Below are 21,934 nucleotides of genomic sequence, written 5' to 3' on the forward strand. Positions count from 1 at the left end.
GCTACATTTTACTGTCGTCATTTTCTCTGTTAATTTATATCTTCACTCAAGAAACCTTCCTTATTCCACTGATATAACATAGGTCTAGTGTGTAAATTTGCAACTATATTACATATAGATACATTCTTACTCGTTCTCATTCTGTGTCTATATTATAAATATATATTGATTGTGCATTTATAGTCCATTCTGAAATTGACGTTGCTATAAATGTGTCTAGTTCGTATACAGCATTTGGAGACCTGGAAATATTTTTACATGGTCTTGGGCTTGAACATATGACAGATTTATTAAAGGTAAGATTTTGTATAAGCTACAGAGAATTATAGATGTATGTTTATTTGTTGGTTAACTAAATATTAATGCTTAAGCATGCTTAAATAAAAATGCCAAATACACTTTTCTCCATAGTTTATACTAGATCCCATTTTAAGGCTACAAGCATTTGAAAAATTTATTATTCTAGAAATTAAAAAAAAATTTGAATTTGGCTGGAATAAACAGCTTTTATTCACTGCCTGAAACTTCATAGAACTCCTCCTTGTACATCTAAGCCTTTAGATTGTTGTTTTTTTTTAATGTTTATTTATTTTTAAGAGAGAGAGAGCATGAGAAGAGGAGGGGCAGAAAGAGAGGGAGACACAGAATCCCAAGCAGGTTCCAGGCTCTGAGCTGTCAGCACAGAGCCCAACGTGGGGCTCAAACTCACAGTGAGATCATGACCTAAGCTGATCAGACGCTTAACCAACTGAGCCACCCAGGCACCACTGCCTGGTGCAGATTGTTTTTAGAGTTGCTTCCTGTATAGAATATTAGAAGCATGATTTTAAGTCAAACAGATCTGGTATCAGATTCTTGCTCTAATGATTGTTTAACTGAAATATGTGACTTAAGTCTCTTTTTTCGATAATACCTAGTGTAGGATTGTCATAGATATTAAATTAGATCATATGCCAAGCACTGTTTTAGGTACTTTAGGATGCATTATGGGGTTTGAGTTATGGTATGTTAGGTATGCATTATAGGGTTTGACAGTTAACCATTTAGCTGAATGAAGCAGTAAGGCACTTTTTAAAATAGGCTCTCCTTAGGAATGGGCACATTCTGTTTAGGTAGTTCAGAATTGTGCTTCATTGTACAATCTTGAAACTTTTCCTATTTGAGAAATACTGAATAAAACTGAATGTTATTGATTGTTTAATATGATGCAGTTAGAAATTTAAAATATTCATAAAACATAACTTCCATGAAATTTTATAGAGCTACCTTCCTTTTTATGTGAGCATATATAAACTGTAATAATTTTCTTTGAATCTGGGAAACCGGTTATGTTTGTACTTTTTTAGGTAATCATTTACACATGTTAATGACACTCATCATCTAGCCAGTAGTACAATTCTATACCTGCATATTCTATCCCCTCCTAGAACTGAAAGTTGACTGACTATAACTGACTAATTTATAAATGACTAATTTATGACACTTGCCTACTTTCCTTTCTAATGTTTTACTTATATTGAAAGGTGGTGTTTTTTTTCTTCTCTACAGGAAAGGGATATAACTTTAAGACATCTTTTGACCATGAGGAAAGATGAGTTTACAAAGGTTAGTATCGGTTTCAAAAACTCCAGACCTTTCATATTTTAAGAATTGTGGATGTTTTTATTTTCTGTTTTAAAAATTCTGGGGCTACAGACCGTAAATGATCTTTTACTAGTTTCTTTGATTACATATGATTATGGATAACCATATCTAAAATCTTCTGTTACAGTATTAAGTTGCTTTAAGAACATTGAAGGACTTAGAGTTGTTTTTCTTTCTTCAGATTAATCATGAGAGCTCAACTAAAACTGGTTCTTCATTTGTAAATCTGAAATAGTTTTGTAAAAGAGGTTACTTAGAAATAAGAGGTGGCTTTTTGTATATGTAAGTATGAATATGTGTCATCAAAATTCTGCCTTTTGCTGGGTTCTCAAAAGATCAAGACCTATTATTTTGCCATCTAACATTATTAAGTAACAATTTGAAAATAGCTTTGAAAATAACAATTGAAAATATTAGAGATATTTAATACTAATAAATAGCATACTAAAAGGTAATGATTTTCCTCCACACACACATTGGAAACTTGAAATCTTCAGTATTGTTGAAAGTCAAAATAAACATACTACTTAGCTAAACCCAAAAGAGAAAATTTAGTTAACACCAATGGTAGAATGAAGACAAAAGACATAATCCTTCTTTAATCACTGGTAATATTTTAAATAATACTTTGAAGGAAAATTGTTTTACTGTGGTGGTTTTGGAAAGGTTATTTTAATATCTGATCATTTGTTTTTAAGAGTTTTGCAAAAAACATTGACTATAGTCACTATATATCTAAATAAAAATCTTAATGACATAACCTTGTCAGTCACAGTTATAAGCAAACCATCTATTTTTCAGTATGTTTCTTATTTTTCTAATATGTATGTTTTTTCAAGATATAAATTAATCAAGGAGAAAACTTTTCAGTAATTTTGGATATTAAATTACTCAAGTATGACTGTCTTGTTGCACCTTAAAATTATTTCTACTTAGAATGGAATTACCAATAGAGATCAGCAGAAAATTCTCGCTGCTCTTAAAGAACTCGAGGTAGAAGAGATAAAATTTGGAGAACTACCTGAAGTGGCAAAGTTGGAAATCAGGTAAACTTAACATTAATATTGTTTAGAATGAGCTGTTCTTAAAAAAAAAAAAAGAACTAAAAAGTTTAATTTTGATAGTTTCTGGGTCTTTTTACTTGATATTATCATTTTACCAAGGAAATGGATAGTTCATTTTATCATCTATTGTGTTCTGAAATGGGAAGTCCTTTATAAAGTCAATTTTTATAAAGTCATTTTACCAAGAAGCAAAACAATACATCTTCTTAACTCAGCTAGAAACATTCTTTTATTTTTTCATTGCATCTTGTTAAATGAACTATATGAGATGCCATGCTTCTCATAGTATAGCTCTTACTCTCTTTGAGTCATTTTATGTGTCAAGTTGAAAATTCAAAGTAGTAATTTTTTCACATAGGGCAGTAAGAAAGCATTTCTTAATGTAGCTCAGCCCCCATTTTCAGCCTATTCTTAAGGAATTAAGTTGTCAGTATACAAAGTTTGGTTTCAATATTATAAATTTGTCAAGCACTGATTATTAGTAATATTAGTAATCTAAAATCCATTTTTAAAATAATTGTATTTGATTTTATTAATATTTTCTGGGGCAGTAAATTGTTCAACTTTTTATTTGAAATCATTATAGAATCACAGGAAATTGCAAAGAGATGTACAGAGAAGTCCCATACAGTCATTACCCAGTCTCACCCAGTGCTAACATCTTGTATAACTATAGTACAATATTAAAGCCATAAAACTGACATATATGGTACAATGCACATAGTTTATTTGCATTTCACTGGTTATACATCTGCTCATTTGTGTGTACATGTATAGGTCTATTCAGTTTTATTGTATGTGTATCTTTATGTAACCATTGCCACAAACAGTACACTTAACATACCATTACCATAAGGCTCCCTCACACTACTCCTTTATAGCCATACCCATCCCCCCAATCCTTAACAACCAATAATTTGTTATCCATCTTGATAATGATATTCATGAATGTTACTTAAATGGAATCATACAATGTGTATCCTTTGTGATTGGCTTTTTTCACTCATCCTAATTCCCTTGAGGTTCATCCAAGCTGTATCTTATAAAATATACTTACAAGTACAGTACTATCATCACTAACGTAGCCTATCTAAAACTAACATTGCAACTATAATAAACATGAATTAAAAATGATAGATTTCCACACCATTTTAGAATTTAGAGCGGTTTTACATGGGATAATTTAGATGATCCAGATTTCTTTAAAAAGCTTATTGCAAAATTAACTTATTTCTGTTTCTCTTAATCTGCCTTCTTATAATAAGATGATCTGTATTCAAAATAATGCCTCATTGTTTCCAAATAACATTCTAACTCTTAAATATTTAAACACACTTAAATATTTAAAAGGATTTCAGTTGTGAGGACTTAAAAGCAGCAAACCTTCTTGAATCTCTGTTAATTTTCTTAATTTTTAAATTTATTGTGTCTATGAAGGAATATTCTAAGTTCTACATGACTAGCTTGGAAATTAAAATTTTTAATATAACTTATTTATATGATGGCAGAGTTGCCTTTAAGAATTTACTTTGAGGAATTTATAGACTTAAAGAATGTGCAGAATCCTGAATGGTTCACTTATTAAAACTGCTGAATTTTTTAAAAAATATAACTGGCAGACATATATTCCAGGAATTTGACCTTGTTATTAAATCACAGACTGTGTTTACAGGCTGTTATGAAAAAGGTTTTACTTCCCATTTGTTCAAAGTCATTCTTTAAAGAAGAAATTAGTCATTAAGTCATAAGAAAACTAACAGCAGGAAAAGTTGAACTGATTGATTATAATCTTCTGGTAATGTGACTTCACCAATCTAGCTACTGATTTATTTTATGATACTTTCCTTCTATGTGTTAAATTTTCTAAGATAGTCTGTTACAAGAACATATATGCACAGTCCTTTTACTTTTTTTCTACACTTAATCTTATGTTTGCAGAATTAGAGAATTCAATTTAAAAATAATAACTATTCCATTACTACCTTGAGATATTTTGAACAGAAATGGTAAGCATTCATCCATATCTTGACATTTTCAACAGTTTCTGTCCAGACCTTTCCTCTAAGCCCACCTGAGTGCTACTCAAGTCTGTCAAAAGCATCTCAAAATTATGTCCATTAAGAAAACTATTTCTCCTCCAAAAAGAAAAAGATAAAGAATTTTATGGAAAAATATATTGTTCACATCTATTATTTATTAAACATTCTAAAATTGGAAACTTGAAATATTTAACATTGGGGAATGATTGAATTATATTGCATTAACATATTTTATTTTGTCCTTAAAATTATTTTGAGATTTAATATCATAGAAAAATAATAAGTTTAAGAGACAAATATTAAATGGAGTGTGAAGCATAGTGCCAGTTATATATATGCATACGAAAAATACTAGTAGAAAATATTCTGGAAGAAAATAGTACCAGTCAGTATCTTTAGGTGATAAGAGTAGTGGTAATTTTAATTTTTCCATATATTTTATAATAAGCACATAGTTTTGGAGTACCTTTATTTAAGGTGTGAATTCTATCCTAACACTTGACTTCACATTCTTTTTTTCAAATTTTTATTTAATTTCTAGTTAGTTAACATATAGTGTAATATTTTCTAACTAATTTCTAACTAATTTCTAGTTAGTTAACATATAGTGTAATAATTGGTTTCAGGAGTAGAATTTAGTGATTCATCACTTACATAAAACACCCAGTGTTCAATATAGTAAGTGCCCTCCTTAATAGCCATCATCCATTTAGCCCATCCCCTACCCACCTCCCCTCCATCAACCCTGTTTGTTTTCTGTAGTTAAGAGTCTCTTATGATTTGCTTCCCTCTCTTTTCTTTTTCCCTTCTCCTATGTTAATCTATTTTGTTTCTTAAATTCCACATATGAGTGAATTCATATGGTACTTTTTTTCTCTGACTTATTTCACTTAGAAAAATACACTCTAGCTCCGTCCATGTTGCTACAAATAGCAAGATCTCATTCTTTTTAAGTTTGAGAGAAACAGCATTGAGTGGGGAGGGTCAGAAAGAGAGGGAGAGAGATAATCCCAAGCAGGCTCCACAAGGTCAACATAGAACCCTACAAGGGGCTCAATCCCACACACCATGAGATCATGATCCGAGCCAAAATCAAGAGTCAGACACTTAACCAACTGAGCCACCCAGGCCACCCCAAGATTTCATTCTTTTTGGTGGCTGAGTAATAATTCCATTACAGATATACACCGCATCTTCTTTATCCATTCATTAGTCAATGTACATTTGGGCTCTTTCCTTATTTTGACTTCACATTTTAAAAACAGCCTGTTGTTTTAGTCAGCTTACACTATGTTATGCTTCAGTAACAAATAACTTCTAAATCTAAACAACTTATAACAAAATTTATTTCTTGAGTACCCATATTATGGCTGTACCTGCAGTGGATCTCCTTCTTGTTATTACTCTGAAAACAGGCTGGATAAACAGCCCCAACTGGGACATGCTGTTCTTATAGCACAGGGAAAAGAGAAGTATATTGTAACAAGAAGTATATTATACAGCTCTGGGGTAGGCAGTGGGCAGCCAGCCATTCAGGGTATGTAATGAATGCATACTATAGAGTTGTGATTTTTACAACTTGCCTGTTGATATTCAGTGGCCCTGAAAATTATACATCACAAGAAAGGTATGTATTTTCCTTATATTTATTCAGACTGATAAATTTGTATTCAAGTATCTATCATCTCTGTGAAGCATTACTAATTATCTATTCCCATTATACTACATTCATTATCTCTGAGTTTTGATGTCTCAGCTACAAGCTAATGTTAACATCTACCTTACAGGAGTCATTGGGAGGAGCTAAAAGAATAATAAATGTAAAATAACCAGTGAAGTACCTTCACATAATAGATACTCAAATATTGACACTTTTATATTCCTTCTTTATATGTCCCTTTGAATAATGATGTTACAATTCCATGTCTGCCTCAAATGCTGAAGCTTGAGATCCTCAAGATTTGAGACTTGTTATACTCAATGTCTATTTCAGTTGTTAATATATATTAGCTATTCTATAAATATTTTTAAAGAATTTAGTAAATATTATGGCTAGACATTAACTGTCCCAGTAGAATGAAGTAAATTGCTCATATTAGTGATTCCTATTTGTTTGTTTCCTCTATTTAGTGGTGATGAGTTCCTCAACTTTCTTCTGAAATTAAACAAACAGTGTGGCCATTTAATAACAGCAGTACAGAATATCATTTCTGAGTTGCCTGTAAATTCCCACAAGGTATTCTATAAAAGTTGTTAAGTGAAGAAAAGTATGAATACTGAAGAACATTCCAGATAAGTTAATGACAATTCAATAAACAGTTATCTGGTAAAATTGTATCTTTCTTCTACAATGTCACATAAAATCTAAATAGGTCAATTTGTTTAATATTACTTTTACTATATCTTTTATTTTTAATTAATTGAAAAACTCTGTGTTCTAGCTCTCAGGAAAAGGAAAATGAGTCAGACCAAAAACTAAACTGATCTGTGTATTAAACTTAACATTTGTTCTTAAAGGGAATTTAGTTGTTTAAAATACAAAGTGACAGGAGACCCAAGTGAAGGTTGGAACAAAACAATGTGTTGAGTGTTATTAAAAACCATATCAATGTAAGGTTTTTTAATGAAGGAAAATTTAAATAGAGAAAGTGTAAGTGGCCTGTAAAAGCAAACTTTTTTGTAGAGTTTTTCATGTGGTTTGGTTTTAGCTATTTGTTTAAAAAATTTTTAATGCACTTGTTTTCCTCTGATTTTTTATAGAATACTAATTTAGGAGTCCTATCATTCTTAAAATCTTCATGAATTTATTTATTCACCATAAATATTATTCCTGCTAAATATTAGTCTCCATAAAGTCATATATACATAATCTTAGTAAATGTATTCAGGAAACTAAGATTTGACTGTTTATATATATAAAATCACGAAGTTCTTTTTGGTATCAGAATTTATTCTGAACAAAAAATGCTTTTCAGTTACATAATTTAAAGAATGAGAAAACTATCATTTTTGCAGATACAAAGTTGTAAAAAGTTGTTTCCCATTTTTTAAAATGTAACTTTTGAAAATATTCACAGATAGTACTAGAATGGTCTTCTCCCCAGAATTTTACTTCCGTTTGTGAAGAACTGGTTAGTAATGTTGAAGATTTGAGTGAAGAGGTCTGCAAACTAAAAGACTTAATTCAGAAGGTATACATTTAACATTTAAAAAGGGGGAAATGATGTACAGCATAATATGTTGGACGATGAAGCAATTCTGACAAAAGCAACTTGCTTCCCCTAGACAAGTGGGAAAAGAATAGTTTCCAAAGGAAGACATAAAGATAAAAAACAAACTTTGTGGGTCATTATAGAAATGCAGACTAAAAGAATAAGATCTATCCTTTTTCATCTTTTAAATTAGCAAGGGAGAACGTTGGTGATTCACCAAGCTGACACTTTCATGTGAGACTGGTGTCTCAACTCCTTTCAAAAATAGTTTGGCAAGATGTGCCAAGGACCATAAAAATATGTGCATCTTTCAGTAGCTTAATGATTCCAAAAGTGTTACATACCAGAAGTATCGTGTGCCAGGAGAATGATTTAATAAATTATGGTACAACCACTTGTTACAATGATACGTAGCCAGTCAGAAAAACAATGAAAATCAAATATTTATGAAGTTATAGATATCATAAAGATATGAAGTTGTATTTGTAGAATTTATTTACATATAAATATGCAGATGAAAAATTATGAAAACGACAGGTTTATCAGCTCTGTTAATGATACAGGTTTTTAGATGAAATATTCTATTTTCTAGACTTTCTTAAAGAGTGTGGGCCTTTTTGGTTGTTTTTTCTGTACTCATAGAAGTGTACATCTGGATTTAAGGACAGATGATTTTCCCTCCTTTAAGAAAATTGTCTGTAACAAAATCCATGTTGCTAAAATAGGAAACTGTTGAAGATAAGTAATAAAAAAAGGAAAACATTTTCATTTGACTAACTCACTTGTGAGTTCTCCAAGTCTATTTAATAAATATACTTGGCATCTGTAACCTTTTTGTGAAATAGCTGAAGTGAATGTCAGATTATGCATTAAATTTGTATAACTTCAACCCATAAGCTGCTTGATATTTTTGTTAATATTTTATCAAGAAAAGTTCTTCTCAAAATCAACTTTATACATGTTCCAAGTAATTTGTCATTCTAGCTATTAACATATGTTCAATTAAAAGGAGTCTTTTTAAAAAGTGAACAGAAATTGTAAAGCAAGTTTTACAAAATAGTAGGGGAATAAATAAAGATAAAATGGGGCAAATGAGTAATAGATCTCAAAATTCTTGTAGGAGATACCTCCCTTCTAGAGAAAGAGGCATCTTAGAAGTTGTATTATCTTTGACATTTATTCATCCACAGGCGTGAGGGTGCCTGCTGTATGTCAGACAACCATGCTACACATCAGTCTTCTAATTATTCTACTTCCACTTTTGTGTTCCTTTAATCCACAACCACTCCTCAAACAAACTTTCTCATACAAAAGTCTGATTTTCTACTTTCTGAACTTGTTGATAACATGAGGACTATAGCACTGCTCATCTTCACTACCTTCATCAACTCCAAGAAGTGAAGGAAAATGGTATTGATTTGACTTAGGATAATATCTTTCATGAGGATCCAGGGGAAATTTGGAAGGATTTGTGTAAAGATACTTCCTGCAAAGCATCATCCTTTAATGTTTAGAGTAGGAAACTCTCCCAGGACATCTTTGCCTCAGGATTGGTAATTATTTGGTTTCTCTAAGATGAACTAAAAACATTTGGGGACGGGGAGGAAGACTGAGATGAAGCTAAAGAGAGAGGACAGGTTTTTCCTAAAAGAATGAAATAAAGAAACACTGCTCTAGGGGTGACTTTGACTCTAAAACATAAACGATTCGATCAGGTACCATAATAGTTATTTTAATAACATATACCTATAAGGAGAAATTTTAGCTTTCTTTAGCTAATGGAAAGTCTTTTTTCTGTGGCCTTCTCTACCTTGAATTTATACATTTCTGTATAAGAACCAGCCTCGAAAACACATTTACTGATATATAATAATTGCAGATACAGTTCTTTGGTCAGGAAAGTCTTAATTTTAGAACAAGCTATTGCAGTGGTTTTTCTGGATTAGTCTTCAGTAGTAATCACCATAGTGAGACTTGATTGAGAGAACTGTGAAGGCTTCCAGATTTGGGAGTATGCTATTATCTGATATTTCAGTTTACCAATAATAACTGAAGCAAATTAAAAAACATATGAGTTACCATCAATAAGTGTATGGAGGTAACAAAGAGGGAGGGTAGGAGAGGTCAAGGCTAGACTTTAACACCACATCACTCTCTTTCAAAGCAACACACTGACAGGCTCCTGTCAGAAAGGGTCATTCTAAGTAATTGGTTAATAAAAGGAATGGCTGTCTCAGGATTCAGTAAATGGAGCATCAGTGTCAAAAAGGAATCTGTTACTGAATGAAGCCATTTGGAAGTTAGGCCAAGAATACAGTATTAATGAGATTGGCATTGAAGTCTGTTTTTTTGCTGTAAATTTAAAATTAATTTTTCAGGCTTTTTAAATTAAATATTTACACTGTAGATTTTAGAAGTAGTTATTTTTGCTAATGTTGAAAATATTTATGTCACCACTCCAGCCCAGGATGTTTCTAGTATATATCACTCTATAAATGTGCCTGATTCTTTTTATCTTTTGAGGATCTTTTGGCTTTTACTCATTCTCCCTCTTCTGCCCCTCCCCCATCAACTATCTTCTCTCTCTCTCTCATACACACAATGTACACACACAAGTTGGGGGGCCTTCTGTAGCAACAGAGTTCAGTGTATAAGTATTTATAAACTTACTGAGCCTGTACTTTAATTGCTGAGAAGCGCTAAAAGATCCACTTAGGTTTTTGTTAGTATTTGTTCCTGCAATTATATTTAAATAAATGATTAAACTTCTGGCAGTTGCATCAAACCTTTGAGTTTTTGTTAAATTTAATGTTTTGTAGGTATGTTATAAGAATGGCTCACTTTTTTCAAGAAATCATTTGATATTTAATGTTGAAGGGAAAAATAACAACTGTCATTGCTTGTAGGTAGAAATAAAGACTTTAACGTTCAAGGAACTTTAGCTCCTGATACAAAAACATGATTTTGAAATGTAATAATCTATGAAAGTATTTATTCTTAATGTGAAACTAATAATTTACTATAATGGGATCCTGGGGAAAAGCGACTGTTTTTGTTTTTGTTTTTTTCTTTTGTTTGTTTTTTTTTTTAATTTTTTTTCAACGTTTTTTATTTATTTTTGGGACAGAGAGAGACAGAGCATGAACGGGGGAGGGGCAGAGAGAGAGGGAGACACAGAATCGGAAACAGGCTCCAGGCTCCGAGCCATCAGCCCAGAGCCTGACGCGGGGCTCGAACTCACGGACAGCGAGATCGTGACCTGGCTGAAGTCGGACGCTTAACCGACTGCGCCACCCAGGCGCCCCAAAAGCGACTGTTTTTTGAGACATTTAAGTGTTCACTTTAAATCTTGCATGAGAATCTTGCTTTGGCTGCTTCTACATCAGCTGAATTAACGTGGATATTTTTAAAAATCAAAGATACTTTTATTTTCAGTGTACTTTACATTAACTCTTTTCATTTTCTCATACTAAATATTAGTTGCAAAATGAGCGAGAAAATGATCCAACTCATATACCATTAATGGAAGAAGTATCTACATGGAACAGTAGAATTTTGAAGAGGACGGCTGTTACAGTGTGCGGATTTGGGTTTCTTCTTTTCATTTGCAAGCTGACTTTCCAGAGAAAATAACCCTAATATTGTGTTTTGAGTAATATCTTATTCAAATTACCTACAAATGTTGCTTTTAACTATTTGTGGCACAGCATAACTACATTCTTTGCTGATACTCCATAGGAGAAATTATAATAGCATAGAACAGAAAGTTTCCTTAGAAAGTGGTTTGTCAGTTTGAGTTAAAAATGTAATTTGTTGTATTTTTATGTTAATTTTGGTCAAGCAGTAAATTATGTGATTCATAAGTTTAGCACTATGATTCTAAATCACATTCAAAATAAAAGTTTTATCTAATATTATTTGACACTTAAAAAACGGTGTGTTCCTGACTCTTTTAACTACAGAGAACAAAATTGATGGTTGTTACCAGAGGGGAGGTGGGTGGGGGATGGGCAAAATAGGGGATGCAGATTAAAGAGTACACTTACCATGATGAAAAAACTAAAACAAAAAAAGAAAAGTGTGTTCCACTGTCACAGTGAATCTTACAGAATGTGTAAAATGTTCATAAATAAGTCCCTTTCTTTTAGTCCTTATTTTTCCCTTCCATTATTATGTAATAAGGAATTTCTTAATTTTTTAGTTCTGTAACATTAGGAAATTAATGACTTTGAAACTATTTCAGAGCATGCAAAGAATAAAGATAAAATGAACAATTTTTGAATTATGGATTAAAAACCTAGGGAAAATACCTAAAATGTAAATTTAAAAAAATTTAGGGATGCCTGTGTGGCTCAGTAGGTTGAGAGTACGACTCTTGATTTCAGCTCAGATCATGATCCCAGGGTCCTCAGACTGAGCCCCGCATAAGATTCTTTCTCCCTCTCCCTCTGGCCCTCTCCCCTGCTCGTGCACTCTCTCTCTAAAAAAAATTAATTGAAAAAATAAAAAATTTTAGACAATAGTGTGGAAAGTACACAGTACATTAAAATTTTTTATGTACTGTACCTATGGGAACTGTAACAGGTACTATGTGTAACATTCTTGAAGATGTTATGACAGTGAGTGGCATGTGGCATGTGATGTCTATCAATCTAAAAAGTAATACATGATTATGTGGGGTTTTTTCCCAAACCAAATGATGATACTCAGATTTTAAAAGTGAAGGTAAAAAAGGGCAGGCCTGATTTCACAGGGAACGTGGCAGTTAAATATTGCTTGACTTAGTGGATCTACAACAGATGCAGTGGATCTACAAAAAAATTGTAGAAAAGAAGAATATAATTAGTGGTAATTTCTGCTCTTTGTTATACCAGAGCAGCAAGACTCGAATAATTCCTTTTCTGAGAATACACTCAACCATATATCACTGGAAGGAACTGGTATCTGACATTTTTACCAAAGTGCCATAGCAAGACTTTTTTTTTTATGATATCCCTCAATTTAAGTGGGTTCAAGACCAGAATTGGGGTAGGAGAAGAGGTCCTTCTTCTAACACAGATCATGTTTCACTCCTAGCACGTTTCTTTTTTTTTTAATATGAAATTTATTGTCAAATTGGTTTCCATACAACTCCCAGTGCTTATCCCAACAGGTGCCTTCCTCAGTGCCCATTATCTAGAGTGTAAGTCTCTTCCTACTCTGTTTGACTTGATTACAGTCCTTTACCACAAGGGTAAACCTTTTGAAATATTCATTCTTTTACAAGATAGCACAAATCATTTTTCTTCTCTTCTTGAAACAAGTTCCACAGAGACCCCTCTAAAACCACAGATATAAATGTAAACCAAGTTTTAATTCTATGCAATTGAAAGTAATAAAACTTTATTTTTTTATTAACTGATACTTAATTTTTAATTAGTTGGAATCAGAAAATGTTCCTACACCTTTGGAACTGACTTTGGAACACAAATAATGCCTCTTAAGCACCTCTTGGGATGCAGGTATCTTTCAAAAATGCGTACTTGCCACTCTCCTTAAGTGGAATGCTTAGTGCCATCTGGTAGCTCTATTCCATTTCCCTTGTACACTTACTTTTTCACTGAATAACTATTTTCTGGTTCTCTGTCCTCAAATTTCTAAGACCTCCTCCTCATCTCATTCTTAAATGGTGGACTTACTTCTTACTGCCCTGGGGAATAGAATCAGTTAAATAAGAACCTCCACACTGGATTTCCTAGACTTTCTTGTAAAGGGCTAGATAGTAAATATTTTAGTCTTTGTAGCCCATGTGGTCTATATCACAACTTCTTAATATAGCTATTGTAGTACAAAAGCACCTGTAGACTGTACATAAATGAATAGATGTGAGTGTGGTACAAAATTTTATTTACAAAAACAGGTAGTTGCCCAGATTTAGCCCCCCAACCTATATTTTGCCAACCTAGCCAAAGGTCACAGAGTTACAACTAGGAATTTTGGGGTGTGTGTGTGTGTGTGTGTGCGTGCTTTTAATTTTTATCCAGTCTGACAATCTCTGCCTTTTGACTGGATTGTTTAATCCATTCATATTCACTGTTACTATTGGTATATTATTGATGTATTGGGCAGAAATAACCATTTTACTTTTGTTTTCCATATGATTGATATAGAAAAACCTCTTTATTGATTTTTTTCACATTTTTGAGTTATTTTCTTAGTGGTTGATCTAGGGCTTACCATATATGTATTTAACCTATAAGAATCTCTCCAGACTTATAACTAACTAAATTCCAGTGAGATATGGAAATGTTAATTCCTATATAGCTTTATTCTATTGTCTTCCATTTTTTATACTATTAATATTATGCATATTACATCTATATGTTACAAATCCAGCAGTATAGTGTTATAATTATTTTGTATAATTGTATGTCTATTGAAGAAAGAAAAATGATGAAGTTTATACTTATAAAGTATGCTATATTTACATTTTTATTATTTCTAGTTTTCTTCATTTATTCCTGTGGGTTCAAGTTACTGTCTATTATTACTTCTTACTCCAGTACAGCTCTGCTCCCACTCACCTCCTTTGTGCTATTGTTTTCAAATATGATGCATTCTGTCAGTGATAAGCCCAACAATACAATTATATACATATTCCTTTACATAGGTTCTTTGTAAATCATAAGGAGAAGAAAGATACATTTATATTGTCTTTTTTAATTACATAATTACTTTTTTTTTTTTGTTTTTTGTGTATATGGATTTAGATTTCCATGTGTGTGTGCTTGCTTCTAATCTGAAGAATTTTATTCAATATTTCTTTATAAAGTTGGCCTGCTAGCAGTTAATCCTCTTAAACTTTTGTTTATCTGGACATGTCTTTGTTTTGCCTTCATTTTTGAAATAAAGTTTTGCTAGATATGAGATTCTAGGTTGATAGTTTTGTTTGTTTTGTTTTGTTTCAGTACTCTGAATATGCTGTCCCACTACTTCCTAGTCTCCATGTTTTCTATGAGAAGTTGGCTGTTTCCTTATTGGGGTTTCTTGTAAGTGACAAGTCCTACTGCTCCTTTCAAGACTTCCTCTCTTTAAAATAAAATAAAGGAGCACCTGGATGGCTCAGTTGGTCAAGCATCCGACTTCAACTTAGGTCATGATCTAATGACTTCATGGGTTTGAGCCCCACATCAGGCTCTGTGCTGACAGCTCAGAGCCTGGAGCCTGTTTTAGATTCTGTGTGTCCCTCTCTCTATGCCCCACCCCTGCTCACATTCTGTCTCACAAATAAGTAAACATTAATTTTTTTTATTTTTTATTAAAGAATTTTTTTAATTTAATTTTTTTATTAAAAAGGTTTTTAATGTTTATTTTTGAGAGAAAGAGGGAGAGAGAGACAGAGCACAAGCAGGGGAGGGTCAGAGAGAGAGGGAGACAGAATCCAAAGCAGGCTCCAGACTCAGCCATAAGCACAGAGCCCGACAGAGCTCCAACCCACAAACTGAGAACATGGCCTGAGCTGAAGTCGTAAGCTTGACCGACTGAGCCACCCAGATGCCCCTAAATAAAATTATATTTTAAAAAAAGAAGACTTCATCTCTTGTGTTTGGCTTTCAGCATTCTTATGGGTGTGGATCTCTTTATCTTTCCTACTTGGAACATAGTAGGCTTCGTGGATGTATAGATTAATGTTTTTCATCAAATGTGGGAAGTTTTCAGCCATTATTTCTTGGAAGCCCTTTTCTATTCCTTCTCTTTGTCCTCAGTTTCTAGTATACAATGTTTCAGTTTCTGAAATATAATGGTATTTCCATTGTATTGGTGGACCCAAAAGTGTCCCACATTTTTCTGTTCACTTTTGTTCATTCCATTTTTTCCTCTCAACGTCTGTCCATGTATCTTTAAGGATTCTTCTGCCAATTCAAATTCACTACTGAGCCACTATAATGAATTTCAGTTACTTTTCAAATTTTCAACTTCAGAATTTGATTTCTCTTTATTGATCTTCTCTATGATGAGACATTTTGTTCAGGCCTTCCTTTGCTTCTTTAAGCCTGGTCTTCTTTAGTTCTTTGAACATATTTGTAATGGCTTCTTTAAAGACTTTACCAAATATGACATCTAGTCCCTCTCACAGTTTCTATTGCCCGCTCTTTTTCTTGTGTATGGGTCACACTTTCCTGTTTCTTTGGAGGTCTTACAATTTTTTGTTAAAAACTGAATATTTTAGATAATATAGTAGTTCTGGAAAAGTGATTCCTCTCTCTTTCCCCCACCCCCCCACCTCCAGGAATTTTTGTTACTGTTTCCTTGTTGATTTGTTTAGTGACCTGGCTGAACTAGTGTAGTGAAGTTTGTTTCCACAAAGTGTGAAACTCCTGATGTTGCTCTTCAGAGAGTATATAGTCGTGGGAATGTGTACAGTCATCCAGAGATGACAGTGGTTTTATCAGGGACCTTTTTAATGGTCTCTTTTCCTGATTATTCTGATAAGCTATCTGCCACATTTGGTATTACAACGAGCCCACTGGTTACTAATCCACTAATTACTGTTTGATTGCTCTAGTGTTTATGGCATGCCCCAAGGCATGAATTGCCCAGCAATCTGATAGAATTAAATTTGGACAGGGGCAGTTGTTGGGTTTTTTTGTTTTTGTTTTTGTTTTTGTAATGTTTATTTATTATTTTTTTTAATTTTTTTTCAACGTTTTTTATTTATTTTTGGGACAGAGAGAGACAGAGCATGAACGGGGGAGGGGCAGAGAGAGAGGGAGACACAGAATCGGAAACAGGCTCCAGGCTCCGAGCCATCAGCCCAGAGCCTGATGCGGGGCTCGAACTCACGGACAGCGAGGTCGTGACCTGGCTGAAGTCGGACGCTTAACCGACTGCGCCACCCAGGCGCCCCAATGTTTATTTATTTTTGAGTGAGAGACAGCATGTGAGCAGGGGAGGAGCAGAGAGAGAAGGAGACAAAGAATCTGAAGCAGGCTCCAGGCTCTGAGGTGTCAGCACAGAGCCCAAGGCAGGGCTCCAACTCATGAACTGTGAGATCATGACCTGAGCCTAAGTGGACACTTAACCAACTGAGCCACTGGCACCCCTGGACAGGGGCAGTTTTTGAAGTCAGATTTTGAGGTTTATTCTGACTAGGGGAGGGCCCTTTTTAGCTGTCTCTCCCGGGTTCTATCTGGTGAACTAGCTTGCCTACAGTTTAGCTTGTTGCTCCTACTTAAAAAGAGCTGTTGTCCTTGAGAGTGACCTTAGGCTTGATTTTCTCCATATTCTCTTTCAAATAAAGGCAGTTCCTTTGGGGACAAGTTTCAAGCTCTCCTTTCTTATGGACTGATGCTACCTCTTGGCAACATCTCTGAGCCACTACTCTGCTAGGTAGGGCAGTAGCGTCTGGACTTTTGGGTTTGATTCTCACAACTCTGCCCTATAAGTGAGCTGGCATGAAGGAGATCAGGGCCCAAGTATTCTGGCCTGCAGTTTCCAGGATACGGTCATTATCCTGTGGGGCTCATAGGAAGGAGAACACCTTTGTCTCTATCACAGCAGAGTTGGAGGGCATAAGAAGTGCTGGTGGCTTGTCTTTTGGATGAGATATAGTAACTTTTATCTGGTAGCTGAGGGGAGAGGCAGCTCATCCTCTTGGCCACATTTTCCCTGAGGGTGACTTCTGCCCAGCTGAGCTGACTGGGGGCTGCAAGGGGCAGGTGGAAAAGGAGAGAATGGGTCATGATTTAATGTTCTTACTGAGTTTTTGTAGATTTCCTTGAGTAAATGTTTCTTCATTGGTTCTGAGCCCTTAGGACTCTTTCCAGGGACTTTAAATAAAGGTTGTGTTTTTATAGCTTTCTCTAGCTTTGCTGGTTTCTCTGGGGAGTAATACAGCACTGTTTGCTCCTCACGCTGCCATCCTGGCAGTGACACTCCCGAACCAATATTTCTAGGGTATCTGCTATGTGCTTAGTATAGTGCTTGGCCCAGAAGGGTGTACAGGACTTTTTTAGGCCAGAAACCTTAGCTAAGTACTTTTCATGTAAGCTTTACCTAGTTCTACGTTAATATCATAGCATGCTGAAAAATCTGAGAGCACCTCAAGTCTATTGGAGACAAAAGGGAAAGACTCACCAAGGTTTGACCATGATATATTAGGGCTAGATAAAGGATGGGTAAATCAAGCTTGCACTCTCAATTTTGAAAGCTTTTCCTGTGGTAGGTATTTCAGCTAATGCCTAATTTAAATTAATTGTATTGAGTGAATATGGAAAACAATATTTAAAAGTCTCAAAGGGTATAACTCAGAAATTAAGCCAGCTACAGTTTCAAGCACCAGAAGCAAAACTGAGTTTTTGTTTCTTTTATGTGATGATTTTATAATGCCAACTTTTTTTTTTTTAACGCTAACACGATGTGAACACTAATCTTTAAGAACATAGATAACCATGATGACTTCTGTTTTGCCCTCCAAGTCACTCTGTCACTGCTTAATAAATAATCATTTGTAGCTCTGTGGGGGTGGAAATAGGGTGGGGATTTTCTTTCTGGCACATCCACTAGTGAGTAATACATTTATTTCAAGTGCCAATAAAAATGTTATACTGGACTTATGTGACACATTTGTTAGTTATTAGAGAAACTAATTCTAAACCATTGGAGCAATGCTCTATTATATTTCTGTACCTAATAAGTGCAGACTATCAATATTCTGAACAAAATGCACAAATTTTTAATACTGCATAACAATTTTTGAGAGAGAGTAAATAAAATAAGGACATTTTCAGGAGTAGCACCATCTCTGGATTTCTCTCCAGAAGATAGTATTATCCTCTTTTTCTTTTCAACTGATCTTTCACAATTGTTTCCCTGAATTTTCTTTCCTCCTGGAATCTTTCAAATACTCTAATCTCCTTTATTTTTTTTCCTTTTGAAATCGTGTCTACTGTTACATGCTGCTGCTTCCCTTTCACCCCCTAACCTGGCCCCCACCTCCACGATGACCCTGAGATAGAGGATAAGGTAGGCGAGGTTCCAGCCATGTCATTAGTGTGTACATTCTCTGGGTCTTGGTTTCCTCATCTATAAAATAGATTTTTCTAAGACTCAGAATGATGCCATATTCAAAAATAGATCCAATTGGGAATTCTTAAAATAGAACAAAACCTTAGGGGCTTTACGAGAATCAGTGTTTACTAAACAAATTGAATCCCTCATGAGTGGTTTTGTTTTTGATCTCACATTCAGAGATCTAATGTGTGAGAATTTATCTTAATATTTGGTTGCTGCCAATTATTTTATAATTTTGACAAAACTACTAATGACACTTCAACTCATTAGATGGTTACTGAGTGCTTTGTATGTTGAAGACATTATACCCATACATTATATATTTTATATATATAAAATGATCAAAAATCTAAATACTTAAACTATTACTAAAAGAGACAATGGAGGAGGGGGCCTGGGTGGCTCAGTTGGTTAAGCATCTCTTGATTTCAGCTCAGGTCATGATCTTACGGTTCATGGGTTCAAGTCCCATGTTGGGCTCTGTGCTGACAGCTCGGAGTCTGGAGACTGCTTAGGATTCTGTGTCTCCCTCTCTGTCTGCCCCTCCCCTGCACATGCTCTGTCTCTTTGTCTCTCAAAAATAAACATTAAAAAAAATTTTTTTAAGAGACAATTGGATTACTGTTATTTTAAGGATGTAAACAGTTGGAAAAAAAAATAATTTTGTAAGACTGCTTCATAGGAAAGGGTGTGGTTTAGTGGCTTGTTTGTTTGTTTAAATCTCCACAATTGAGAGTGTGGTGATAGACTGACTTATCTTTCCTTGTGGGGGTAAGGCTCAATGTCAACTGATGCCCTCCCACAGAACACAGTTACAAAGGAAAATGGGCAAAATTCCCAATGTGCGAAATCTTTTAGGAAAGACTTAGACCAAATTTAAAGTAAATCTCTACTCATCATGGATCCAAGGCTCATTAGTGTTAAACAATTTTGGGAGTTGCAGATGCCCCCCCCCCCACCCCCAGTTTTCCTTGCCCCTCAATGTAAGGTATTAAAATGAGACACCTAGAATCTTCAGTAGTAATACTGTGAGTATCCAGTTAGGGGTAATAAAACAATTGTCATATCAGTGGCAGTATTATAATAACACTTATGGTTAGCCGTGGCCCGCTTAAATGGGGGACTTCAATAGGGGAAATGAAAGATTAAAGTTATTATGCAAAGTCCCTAAGTCAGTTTCTAGATAAAATAGGAATAGCATTCTAGAATGAAAGAAAAACTGCAGGTTTTATTCTTCATAAGGTTTCGTTTCCTGAACTGTATTCTGTGATGGGGCTCCTAGAACTCCCTTTAGAAATAAAGGACTTATTACCCCAGCTTCTGTGAGTGCAGGAAGGAGACTGACCTCTTTGAGAGAGTTTTCTCTACTAAAGCAAGCTGCCTTCCCCAGAGTGATAGTAGCTTTCCCACACTGTTCCCAGGAATGGCTCATCAACCTATGGGTTTAAAGGAATCTTGTCTCAACTCAAAATAACCCTGAAGACCATTCTGCTTCAGAGCTCCAAAGGGGCCTGGCTGAGGCCTTCACCAAGACTGTATCACAGCCCATCTCTTCCTCTGCCCACTCCTGCTTTCCCCCTTACCTTGCACAGGTATTGCTGTCCGGAGCGCTCCCTAAGAAACGGAGCGCTCCCTAAGAAATGTCCAGTATACTAATCTCCACCGCAGTATCTGCCTCCCAAGGAACCCAGCTGTCACCAGCAGAGCCTTGCAGAAGTCATGAAATACATGATTATGAATAATAATTCTTTTCTCTGAAACTTAGTTTCCTAATTTGGAGAGTAAAAATTATCCTGAGCTAGGGGTGTTGTTAAGAGTGTTAAGTGCAGTGACATAGAAGGGGTTGTTGAATATTCTAATTAATGCAGATTTGTGGCCAGGAAGACCTGAATTCCAGTTTCACCTCTTCCACTTACTAGTTATGTGGCTCTTACAAGGCTAGCTAAGCCCTGCAAGTCTCTGCCCCTTCATCTACAATATGAGAATGACAATAATAATAATACTAAAAAATTATCTTTAATTGGGCAATTACTATATGCCAGTCATTTAGCTAATTTAACAAAATGTATTCTTAATAAACCTACTTAATTAAACCAATAAGGTTTAGTGAACTAAGGCATATAAAGGGTTTTCTACAATATCTGGTATGTGACATGCATTAAAAAAATGGTAGCCGATATAAATTGTGGTTATTCATCTAAAGCATGTATTGCAGTGCCTTACATATACAAAAATGATACTCTACACGAGAAAAAAATGTCAGGACTATATTGCTGGGGCTACATTTTTTGTTTCTAATTGCCAGGACTATATTTTTGTTTGAGAGAAATATTTTCTATCATGTAGTGATACATAACTAAAAATGCTTAAATTGTCTAACCTGACAAAGATGTATTCACAATCCACAAGACAACAGTTACTAGGTCTTGCAGATAATAAGTTACCTGATAAGACTCCCTGTTTCCCCTTTCCCTCTTTAACAGATGGCACCAGGCTCAAATACAGAGGGGTGCAATCAGCCACAAGTCAGAAGTAGAAACCACTTGTCTCTAAAGCCAAGCTTATTAAACCCTTTTGTGATACTAGAGAGAATTGGAGTTTGCATTCTTATTGTTCCATAGATGAAGACTGGGTGGTATAAAGAGGTATGTGACTCAGTCGTGGTCAGACTACTGTCTTGATACCTACCTAATACACTTTGACCTTCTCAAGTCAGAGAGGACCTCATCTCCCTGAAACATTTTACACACCACGTGCCAGAGTTTATCCACCTGAAAGATACACACTTTCTTGGGTTTTTATTCATTAAATTCACCTGACTTGAAAAATATTTATTCATTTCATGTCTACTTGCAAACTAATACTAAAGACATTGGAAAATATGAGTTAACTGAATTGTTAAATAATCTGAAGTGATGTAATT

General features: G+C 34.4%; 1 protein-coding gene across 1 annotated transcript in view; it reads left to right on the forward strand.

Moving 5' to 3' along the window:
* Positions 1-11,908, forward strand: part of ASZ1 (ankyrin repeat, SAM and basic leucine zipper domain containing 1) — a 57,872-nt gene extending 45,964 nt beyond the window's left edge. The window contains exons 8-13 of the mRNA XM_058724501.1: positions 221-296; positions 1,549-1,605; positions 2,581-2,690; positions 6,878-6,983; positions 7,825-7,938; positions 11,440-11,908. Coding sequence (XP_058580484.1) covers positions 221-296; positions 1,549-1,605; positions 2,581-2,690; positions 6,878-6,983; positions 7,825-7,938; positions 11,440-11,592 — 616 coding nt within the window. The 3' untranslated portion in view covers positions 11,593-11,908. The remainder of the gene's footprint in view (positions 1-220; positions 297-1,548; positions 1,606-2,580; positions 2,691-6,877; positions 6,984-7,824; positions 7,939-11,439) is intronic.
* The last annotated feature ends 10,026 nt before the right edge of the window (positions 11,909-21,934 follow it).

This window comes from Neofelis nebulosa, chromosome 4, assembly GCF_028018385.1.
Source record: "Neofelis nebulosa isolate mNeoNeb1 chromosome 4, mNeoNeb1.pri, whole genome shotgun sequence".
Lineage (NCBI taxonomy): Eukaryota > Metazoa > Chordata > Mammalia > Carnivora > Felidae > Neofelis > Neofelis nebulosa.